The 11,026-nt window shown below is 41.7% G+C and overlaps 1 protein-coding gene across 1 annotated transcript; it reads left to right on the top strand.

The window, feature by feature from the left end:
- Window positions 1-664: 664 nt before the first annotated feature.
- On the top strand, window positions 665-9,988 carry LOC106498696 (NELL2-interacting cell ontogeny regulator 1-like). The gene is made up of 4 exons (XM_013959958.1): window positions 665-702; window positions 2,880-3,024; window positions 4,873-4,961; window positions 9,681-9,988. Exons 2-4 carry the CDS (start codon window positions 2,901-2,903, stop codon window positions 9,750-9,752), a joined length of 285 nt encoding a protein of 94 aa, XP_013815412.1. The 5' UTR covers window positions 665-702; window positions 2,880-2,900; the 3' UTR covers window positions 9,753-9,988.
- The last annotated feature ends 1,038 nt before the right edge of the window (window positions 9,989-11,026 follow it).

Here is an 11,026-nt window from a genome sequence, read left to right as displayed (position 1 = left end):
TCTGAACTCAGACTCAAGTTCCTTCTCAGGCTTTAAGTGCCTGCAGTCTTGCTGCTGCTCCTGCCTTCTGACAGCCTTGTGACTGGGATCACAGCTCTGAAGAAGTGTCCAGGAAAGCAAGCATGAGTGGTTTACAACCACTTTAATTCAGAGCCATTCAAATGGCAGACCGTGGGCTGAGAAATTCCTGGCCTTCACCAAAGTCTCAGCTGGGATGCGGCCTGCAGTTCCTGGGTGCAATCCCATAGCTTTCCCTGGTGTCCCATAAAGCGGCTGCAATTTGTCATGGCTATTTTCAGGCAGTAGGAAGAAAGTTGCTTGATTCAAGCACCACATCCCTGAGCAGACCTGGGGAAAACCATTCAGTGGACTTCAGGAAAGATGAATCAAATGGCCTGGCTTTAACTGAGCATTCAAGCCAAACCTTACCTGGAGCAGGTAAGTCACTGCTGGAAGTCACATGTCACAGCAGAAACATCTTTCCTCAGACCTGGGAGACACAGCCTGTTCCTCTTTAAATCCTAGCTGTGTGCTGCAGTGCTCTGCATTGTTGCCATGGCAGAAATCTCCCCATAGTAATAACCCCTTTCAGAGAAGGTTAAAAAGAGACAGTGCACATGCTCAGAAATGCTGCACTTGTTCTGTTAGCAGTTGGCAGCGGCCATTTCAAAGAGATCATCACAAAGACGAGAGAGAGATCAGGTACTGATATTTTTTCCTTTGTTGGAGGGGGTGACTTTTCTCTTTCACAGAAGTCCATGCACAGATCTGTCGCTGTTCCCAGTTGCACTGCAGACAGGGACCAGCATTGAAGCCTGTCATGATTATTCCATGCAGACAGATAATTCTCACAGAATAACTAAGAGGCAGTAGTTAGATGTGGTCTGAGGTGACTTCTGCACTCGGAGAGCAATTATTTTGCAGCAGGACTCACATCTGAAGCTGAGCTGAGGCTGGGGTAAATGATGTGTAAGGTGCCCTAAAAAAACTTTAACAACATATCTGTGTTGTTTTACTGAATCTCTGTAGCACTGAGTCAACTGTGGGAATAACCTCCACTCCTACTGACCACGAAGGCTTCAGCGTTAGGTACTTTAGAAGGAGGCTTGTATTATCTTAATTTACTGTTACATGAAAACTCTGCTGCATCCCACTGCAAAGCCTGTTGTCTCTGATTGCACTTGCTTTGATTGCAGATCACCGTTAATTAAAACAGAAAAAACAAGCCACTTGTTATTTTTTGATCACTTCACTTTATTTTAATGATTGTAGAAATAAGAAAAGGATTACATCAGATCACATCACTTCTAAATATCGGGAAGGGTAAAGAACTCAGTTCTGGGATTATAGGAATTACATTACCAGATCTGTTATCTGATGTGGGCCCAAATATGTTTGTGACTGTACACATGCATGTGTCTCTTGCCTGTGAACCCTCCCCTGCTCTTACATTTAGGTAGAGGTGCACAGGAAGGGAACATGTGTAATGCTATTCCTTCCCTGGGTGAATTGCTGGTTTGCACGTGCAGCAAGTGTTCGTACAGAATTTGCAACTGCAGATTAGCTGTGTCTGAAACAGTGGCTTTGCGCATGTTGAACAACGGACCTGTTCTGCTTTTGTGGCCAGATATGGGGAAAACCTCTGCCTTCCTGCCTCCCTCCATTGCCCTTCCAAATGTGAAATACAGGTTGTTTGGGGGAATGCTGCACTCCTACATTCAGCACACTGAATCAATATTCTTATGCAACATCTTTTGCTCAGTATGAACTGTCTTAAACATCAGGGAGAGATGCCTGTTGTCCTGCTTTCCTGGGCTTAGCTAAAGAGAGTCTTCTTGTGGATTTTGTCTTTTTGTTACAACAACTTAACCTTATTTTATCCTTTCTGTTTCCTCCCTTTGAACGTACAGGAAGGGAAGCTAAACTTGCCTGAACTAAGGACCACCCTGTCAGTTTGCCAGGATTCTTAAGGATTGTGATTGATACCTGTAATAGACAGTTGCAGCTTGCACCAGTCCCAGTTTCCCCTTTCTTCTTGATCTGAACAGTTTACGTGTTGAATCAAGAAAATACGTCATTTTGAAACATGTACTTCTCAAAAACTTCACCTCTGTGTGAAGGGGAGGTGTAACTGGACCAGACTATACCTATCGTCAGGGCATGGCATGGCCTGGCTGTGAGGTTCAGGAACAAATGGATGGCTTCAGATCTTTGTCTGAAGACAGAGCAGGAAGGGAAACAGAGAGTCAAAGAGTTTTTATTTAGTTGCCAATAGAAATTCTGCCTGTGAATTTGTGGAGGTTTAACAAAAGTCTTTTCCTTCAGCTGCTTTCATAAAGGAGTAAGTTTTTATGATCAATGTAGTAATTAATGACAAGAATTAGCTTTAGTTATGTTCGTGAAAAGATGGTACATCAATAAAGAGAGCCAGTGGGTGAAAACCTCATTTCTAGGTTCAGGGCTGTTTCAGCCAGATAGCAGAGCTCTGTAGCCCCTACAGGTTTGATCTCCAGGTCTAACAGTGAACCAGCTTTCCAGATTCATGTGCTGGTCTGGGGTTGTGTAGTAAGATAAAGATTAGAATTACAGATTGGGGTCACAGTTGCTGGCATCCTGGCTTGCAATCACAGCAAATGAACCCCAAAACTGGTAGGCAGCTGATCTTCCCCTTCATTTCTAGGGTCATTCTCTCCAGGTCAGGTTTTATGTGCACTGCTGGCAAAGTACAGAGAACTTCTGTCCATGTTATAGTTGTGCTGATTTTTTTCTTTTGAAGAAGAACTGTCAATGCTTTAACTGTCACAAACATTAAGTTCTTTGTAACAAAACTTTTGTATCTGTATTCTTTCTCAGTGACTTGTTTGTGTCTCTTGATAAAGGGAGAAGCACCCGTTCCCAAGATGCTGGCACCCTGCCTCCTGAGAAGAGTTGTCCTTACAGTTCCTTTAATTTTTCTGGTTGCACTGCTCCTCACGGAGCCTGCTAGAGCTGATCAAGAAGCAGGAACAGCCATACCAGCTGAAAGTGTGTGCCACCATATAGTTCTTTCATACAGCTTGTACTGTAGTTTTAATGTTGCAGGACTCCAAATCATTGAAACTTGTCCAAATAATTCAGTCTATTCTGGAAACTTCTTGCTCTTGTTTTAAAACTGCAACTTGACAGTACACCGATGGTGTTTTCCTCATGCATCCAAGGCTTTCCACTCTCCTCCCATGGTCTCATGCTTGTTTCTGTCCTGCTTGCACCTGAAATCTGCTGCTGTTGTGCACCTTTTCTTTTGTCCATCCCTTTCATTATGTTCATTCTTGCTATGCCACAAATCACCCTGCTTGCCTGCTTGCTTTTCAGAGACGTTCTTGAGACTTGCTTTTTTTCAACTGACATTGACCTTTCATTACATCTTTCATTCTTGGTGCTGTCTACCATATTAAATTCAGTAATTTTTATTAAAAAATAACTCAGTGAAGATGCCAGGAAAGCACACCTTGTCAACTCTCAGCCTTGCTGCCTTCAACCACCTAATAGTCCTTCACTGGTCTGTATTGTGTTTAATTTACATCATAACATAATGACAGGTCCTTGCATCAAGCTGTTGATCTGCAAAGTGCTATCCTCTCCTATTGCCTGGTGTATATATCATAACACTAGGGTTGGGTGGTGCTACAACAATGGGAGAGGAGGTCTTTTATGCTGCTCAGTGTTTATTTTTTGCCTCTTTTTTTTTTCCTAGCTAGCTAAAGAATTTGGCAGACTCCTTTTCTCCAGTAGGCAGGATTGCTGTCTGCACACAGATCGTGAGCTGGAGGCATGTGCTTCAGCTTATCAGAAGCATATAGTAATCAGTCAAATATCAAGTGTTTGTAAAATAGACTGACAAGCACCACAGGATTTTCAGACATCCCTCTGGGTTTTATCCTTTCTTCCTTACCAGGCTTCAAAGAGCAAACAAGCCCTACACTCAGAATTCCTAACTTGCACAATATTTGCTAGGAAGCTGCCAGAGAGGCACAGGCATTAAAAAGCAAATAAGAGCATATGTAGAGCCTGATGATTCTAAGGCTTTTTATCATGTCTATATTTGTTCTGTCTCTCTACCGCTATTTGTTATAGAATAGCTTCTTGTTACATGATGATCAAGGCAAAGCAAGCCTTGTGACCTTCAGTCTGGATTATCTAGATATGAGAATACAGTCTTAAACACTGCAATTAGTCCAGAATGCAGCAGCTTTGCTTATCAGCAATACCCAGTAATGACAGGGCATTGTGTTTATCTGCTGTTTGCTTCACTGGCTTTGGACAAAGCTGAATCAAATTCAAAGCTGCAGCCCAAGTGATCTGTCTTTTGATAATGATCTCAATTGCATTCCATTAGCTTTCTATTTAGAGCTCAAGTTTGTGAGATTAGGAGACAAGACTTTTCTGGGAACAGATCTGTGGTTTCAGAGACCATTTCTGGAAATTAGGTTGAACATGTGCTCAGGGCTGTGGAGCAAAATGGAAGACTCATGTTATGGGTTTAGCGTTTCCATACTTCTATGAACTGTGACAGAGAAGAGAGATAGTGGAAAGGAGGAGGGAGGAAAAGATATAAAAGGATGAGAGAAACAGCAATAAAGAAGAAAGAAAAGGGGAAGGGAAAATGAAATTTTTAATGCAAATTTCTTGAAGCATTTCTTTTGTCATTGAGACACTAGGTGGACCATCTTGATGGACTAGTTTTAAAAACCTGAATTGCTCAGGAGTAGATCCATCAGTACTCACTCTGCACTCTTGTCTGTAGCTCTTCATCATGCTCAAAATCCATGTTCATTCCTTCTCCTTCATACTTCATGCTGTTTATTCATAATTCTCTGCTAAACATTCTCCTAGGCCGTCCCTGTGTTGACTGCCATGCGTTCGAGTTCATGCAGAGGGCTCTGCAGGATTTAAAGAAGACAGCATATAATCTAGACACACGGGTAAGGAAACATTTGACTTTTATTTATTTTTTTAATATGGAAGAAAATGCTGTAGATGATAGAAGCAGATAAGCTGGATGGATTTTGCACAAGATGCTGTCAATTTACTGTACTGTCCTATCTTCAAAGGTGATGTTGGGTAACCTCATTTCACCACTCAAGGCAATAATATTTGGAATTCTTCTGACTTGGCTTATCAGGGACACTAGGAAGCTTAGGAAAGAGTGAACTGACAATCTTCAGCCCTCTACCCTTCCCTTGCCCAAGTCAGAGTATGTTATCTAAGGACTACCATTAGCCCTACCACTCTCATTCCAAATGTTGAGTGCACACTTTTCTTTTTATGTTAGAGCGAACAAAGTTCAGAACATCATTTATATTAACTGTCCGTAAGAACAGAGGCAGTTCAAACAAAAAACATACTAAAATAGAATACTCCCCTGCACATGCTTCTACCCCAGTGGAGAGGCTAAGGGAGGAAGCATCATCTCGCAGATGTTCTTTGCATTGCTCTGATTCCATAGTGATGAAAGTACCACAAAGTAGAACAGCATGGAGAAAGAAACTTGGTTGGCTTGCAGTCAGTGTGCAGAATTTGCCAAGTTGCTATGTTCCTTCTTTGAGGGAAGTTGAATCTGCCGCTTGCTACTGCAACCTGCAATCTGTGACTAGCTGTATCCCAGCTGCTGTGAGATCGTGGTGTCTCAAGAGGGTGGCTTTTCCCCTCCCTCCCACATACCCTTTAGCTCAGGTGCTATATCTACACTCTTGCACAGATTTTTCAACAGAAGGCACTCAAAATTTTTTGCTATTCTAATGTATGGTCAAGACTGTTCACAGTTCAAAGCTGGCAAACTGGCATTTCTGAAGAATGGTTTGAGGTAACTCTGAGCAGGGTACATGATACTTAAATGAAAATGCAGCTGTAGGAATGAAGATGCCTTGAATTGTGGGTTATTACCAAAAAAAAAAAAAAAAAATCCAGCCATACCAAACTGGTATGTAACAGATTTATAGTTAAACAAAATCTGTTCAATAAATGCAGGTCAATTTCTGGGCTCCTTTAGGAAAAAATCTGGCTAATGGATACATCTGCTGAGTATGGTATACAGACAAAACAAGATGTTAAGACTGCTGAAAAATGGTTCTAGAACACTTTTTCCTTCTATTACAGACTTTTGAACTTTCTGCTAGAATTTCTAAATCTTGCTTAAAAATGTCTCAACTACTAAAATCTCAGGTTGTCTGGTTGTGGCAATGACTTTTATGACACTTATAGCTTGCAAACCAAGAGTGAAGCTTTGTAAAATACAGATATCCAAAGCAGAAAGGTAGCAATGAGGACTGAATTGCTGAGCCCTAAAGATGGCAACTGTATTTGAAGATTATTATTTTTAAAATATATAAAAAAAATAAATAAATAGAAAGAAAGAAAAAGGATAAGAAAAACATTCAGTTAAGAAGAATGTCCTAGAACTGAGTTTTGCAGCTGTAAATTTGACAGCAAGCCTGAAAATGTGGCTCCATAATACATTCTTGCAAAAACAAACCTATCACTTTTTGATTACTTTAAAATTTAAATAATTGAATCCATATTGAGATCCTTCAGTGCCTCTGGACTAGGACAGGCCTATTCCAGTTGTTAAGCTAGGAATTCTGTCTGCATCTTCAAAAGTCATAGAAGTATTTAAAAGTTGAAGACTGCTTGGCTCATGGAACTGCCTTCTACAGTGTTTCAATTCTTAGTTTTATTATTTAGCTGTGGTCCAATTTGATGCAAACTGGGAGTTTTAAGACAATTACTTTTGGCCACATATATATTTTACATTTGACTTTTTTAGACTGGTTTGCTGCTTAGTGGGGCAAATGTTTCTGTCCCCAAACATACAATGCCTTTTGTTAATATTCCCACTGGAGACACTTATATCCTTGAAAAACCCTCTTTTGTTTGCAGGCAGGATTTTTAAAGGATGACTAAGCAGCTCTTAACTGTGTTGGAGTGGGAGGGATTCCCAAAAGCTTAGAGAGGAAATTCCCATTTAATTCTTTCTGGAAATCTAACCCTCCAGTTCTGCACCGGGGAGACCGTATACTTTTACTACATGAACTCAGAGTTTTCACAGTGAATTTGGCCCTGTGTTGATCTGCTTGGTGTCTGGAAAAGCAAACTGACTCTAGCATAGGTTACATAACCTTTTATGGGCCATAAGCTGTGTCCTCTTCCTTTTGCAAGACTAGACATGCTTGTAACGCCCACTGATGTGGTGATCACTTACTGCTTGTCAGGCTGGCTGCATTTTAGTCATGCGGTAAGAGAGCGGTCACAGCCCACCTCTGAGAGGCTGCTTACTACCTGTGCAGATACCAGGTCTGCTTGCCCCCTTTGCACACTGCTTCTGCCCTTTTGCTCCTGCTGGCCCTTCGGAGGGGGCTGCAGGCTGGATTAACTGTTGTAGCAGCAGTAGCCAGCTCTGGGCAACCTTTTCTGGGGGCACCCGTGTTCCTCCCTCACCTAACCAAAGCGCAGTAGGTGTACTTTAGCAGGCGCAGCCCTGATCATGAACTGGAGGAGAAGCCCTTGTGCTGCAGGGAGGGAGCTGCTACCGTCAGACCCATTCATCGAGCCTACGGCCTGCTTCCTACTGCATCTAAAGGCTGCTAAAGACAAAGGCCAGCAGGGAGCAGGCCATAAACTAAATTCTGTAAAACAAATCCAGTCCATGGGCTACATAGCTCGCTATATGTTAGCATGAGGGACACTTATTTTCAAAATTCCAGCCCATTTTTCAGAGTTACCCAGTGGACGTTGCATTACAACTTTAAAGAGCTCAAGAACTGCACTTTTAGCTGGAGATTACAAACTTTTGTGCACAAGAAGAATCTGGCCCCTGCCCTGAGGTGTTTTTTTAGTCTGTTTAGATCCACTGGGGGATAATAACAAATCTCTGTGCAAATGACTCTGTGATCATGCTCACAGAACAGTCAGTAAAGCCATTTAGTGCCATTCATTTTGTTCTTTATTCCTTTCTAAACTGTCACTGCTTATTTGGAATGTTCAAAACACATTAAGTCGGATGTGCCCATGAAAGTAAAAATAAAGGCTTGGAAATATTATTAAAGATATATATGATGGTAGGCAGCCTTGAGGCTTAGCTCAGAGCTGTTGGCGCACTGTCGGCCTCCCTTATTCAAACCATTGTGAATGGTGTCAAGGTGATAGTTAGAAGGTGGTGACTGAGTGTCTTCTAGATGATTAGCAAAGTCTGATCAAATCTTTCCAGTCTTGTAGGGTAGCTGAAATGATCAAAAGTGATGCCTGATTTAATGTAGTGCCACATGGCTCTGTCTAGTAATGTATCAGCTGGAAAAACACCTAACCAATAGTTCTTCCTGTACTAAGAAAATGGTAAGCAGGATGCTTTAGCCTAGCTCTGTTCCCAGGTGCCTTTAGCTGATGTGTGTCAATGGATAACATAGCTTTTAGAACACAGTCTTGAATCACATGGTTATCCCATTTCATATGACAACCACAAGACGGGCAGATTAAGGATGCATTTCACTGACATTTTGAGTTGGCAGTGTTAATAATGCTCTTTTTTGTGTAAAAAAAGGGCATTATTCCATGTTACACCAGTGGAAATTAATTTGGTGAGTAGATTTCCCACAGCTAGTGTGTTACATAACAATAAGGATGAATTCATGTCTTGGGTCCAACTGATTCCCAGATACAGCTTCACTCAGGATAGACAAACTGAAATGACTGTGTGTAATAGATGAAGAGCTGATGTTGGTGCCAGGCAGCTTTGTGCTCCACCATGCATCTACAGAAGCCACAAGTGCTCCAAACAGCCAGGAGAAGCGGTCTGTGTGTGCTAGAGAGGAAGGATTGCTGTATTTCCATTACGCAGCGCTGCTTTTCCTTCCCTCCTTTTTAGCCATATGTAGGCTGAGAAGATGCAGGCCTTTCTGATCATACCCATAGGTCCAGCTCTGGAAAGTTCCTGATCCACCCTGGTTGCTCCAAGAAGCCCCATGGGGAGGGCAATGAGTTCCTGCTGTTGATGAACAGCAATTCAACTGGGGGACCTGGGACCTCTGCTCTCATGGGTTTGGTATCCCTTTCCGTAACGAAGCCAGAAATTCCATCACAGGTTTAAACCGTGATTGTTATATGCCAGGTCAGCACCTACTGTCTACTTTAGACACTAACAGTGTATTAATAATAACAGTGGTTAAGCAGAAGTTAAAAGCCAGGTAATTTATGCCTTACTTCCTCTGTATAACTTCCAACAGTTAATTCAGCCTGTAATACTGTTAATTCTTTTAAATTTTTGAATGTTTTTTTTTTAAAGCCTCTCTCATGAGGCAGCTTGAGCAATTAAAGTAAGATTGTAAGAAAGACAGGTAACTTCAAACAAAAAAAGACAACACGCAGACACACAGTGAATATACTGCTGTGAAAAACACGAATGTATACTAGACTGAATTTCTCAGTGTCACAGGAAGTATTGCCATATTGGTATGTCAGTTAATCAGGTAGAAGCTAAATTACTGCACAGCACAGTAAGCAGTAAGTCTGATTGTTACCTCAAGCCTCACCTTGTGGAACCAATCCCAAATCTTACAACAAAAGTAAAACAAGCTTTTGTTTAGGAGCTATTTAGTTTTATAGCACTGACACTTGTGTTTTGATGTTGCTTTTGTTCCCCCCTCTTATAGACAGAAACACTGCTTCTTCAGGTGGAAAAAAGAAATCTGTGTGACTGTGTAACTGCAAATCTGCTAAACTGAATCCTGGAGGCCAGCCAAGGAGTGTCAGCTGTTCAGCGATTTTTAAAAAGCAGCTGTATAAAATACAGCTTTATGGAGTTCACCTTGCAAGCATGTATGCCCCAATGTACTGAGGAAATTGGGAGGTTGTGTCTTATGTGTTTGTTTGTTCTGTTTTTTTTTAAATAGTCCTCTCTTCACATCCACTGGGTTGCCAGTAAAGGCTCAGTTCAGTAAATCTGTTACTTGGTATTAGATGGGGGGAAAAATCTACTTGCTTTGATTTTTAAATCAGAGTTGGCCAAGTGTAACCCACAGGATAAATATGGCCAGCAGTGTTCTAGAGACTCTTGTAGCTGATTTTTGTCTCTAATGTCAGCGTATCTCTGTGGCAACTTACCCAATTATACTGAGAAAGGGACTTGTGGTTTCTGTTGGTTTTGCCTCTTTGTTAAAGATGATGGAAGTCCTTTTTGCTTGTTATGTGCACTGCGACCACATTCAGACATGTTGCAGTTCTGTCAGCTGTAATGAGGTGTGTGTCATGAGGAGGTACGTGTACTGTGCTTGGACCAAAATGGCCTATATCCTAGTGTGGAGTCTTCTGGTATCCTGGGTAAGAGTATCATTCTTTTAATTAAAACCTTGCATTTCTTTCTCTCCTCCTCCTGGACAGTCCACTTTAAAACCATCATATCTATAAATAGCTCTACCTTAGCAGGTTAAATGGGTTGAATAGAAAAATAGAAAAAGGAGAATAAGACCATGATTAGTCAGCCTTGCCAGGTCCAGCTGTACCAAGATGTTACCACCAGCAGCTGCTCAGGACCACAATGCAGAAGGTTACGAACTCCCTGTATTGCCAAGGAGTTTCTTTATGTGAGTGTTCTTTACTTTACTTCAGGTGAAACACAGTGGTTAGGTCAGTCATATTTTGTTCATTCCGTGATACTGTAAGTACTAAACTGTGAACTTTTGAATCTCTCCTTGTAATTGCCTCTGGAAGCAGCTCTTTTGTTTCAGGCATGAAGAAAGAGTTGCGCATCTGAAAGCTGAGCTGATTTTTTCCTCAACACTATCATTTTGTTCTAAGATACTGTGCCCACCTACAAGTCTGAATGAGGTTGAACAGTTTGAGTAGATGCTCTCGAGTTTGTCTGATGTGATTTAGAGCCTTCTCAAACCACTCCAACAGTGGGGCTACATCGTGCTAGCTAACTGGCATGGGGAGTGGAAGGGAGCTGGACATCTGAAGGTCAAAACCTCTTCAGCTGAATTTGGGAGAAGGTGCCCAT

The sequence above is a fragment of the Apteryx mantelli genome, chromosome 5 (assembly GCF_036417845.1).
Source record: "Apteryx mantelli isolate bAptMan1 chromosome 5, bAptMan1.hap1, whole genome shotgun sequence".
Lineage (NCBI taxonomy): Eukaryota > Metazoa > Chordata > Aves > Apterygiformes > Apterygidae > Apteryx > Apteryx mantelli.
This window is presented reverse-complemented; position numbering and strand designations above follow the sequence as displayed.

Coding starts and splice junctions, on each gene's coding strand:
- LOC106498696 (XM_013959958.1), top strand. CDS start 2,901: ATGCTGGCACCCTGCCTCCTGAGAAGAGTTGTCCTTACAGTTCCTTTA. Junction 3,025..4,872: donor AACAGCCATACCAGCTGAAA/GTGTGTGCCACC, acceptor ACATTCTCCTAG/GCCGTCCCTGTGTTGACTGC. Junction 4,962..9,680: donor CATATAATCTAGACACACGG/GTAAGGAAACAT, acceptor CCCCTCTTATAG/ACAGAAACACTGCTTCTTCA.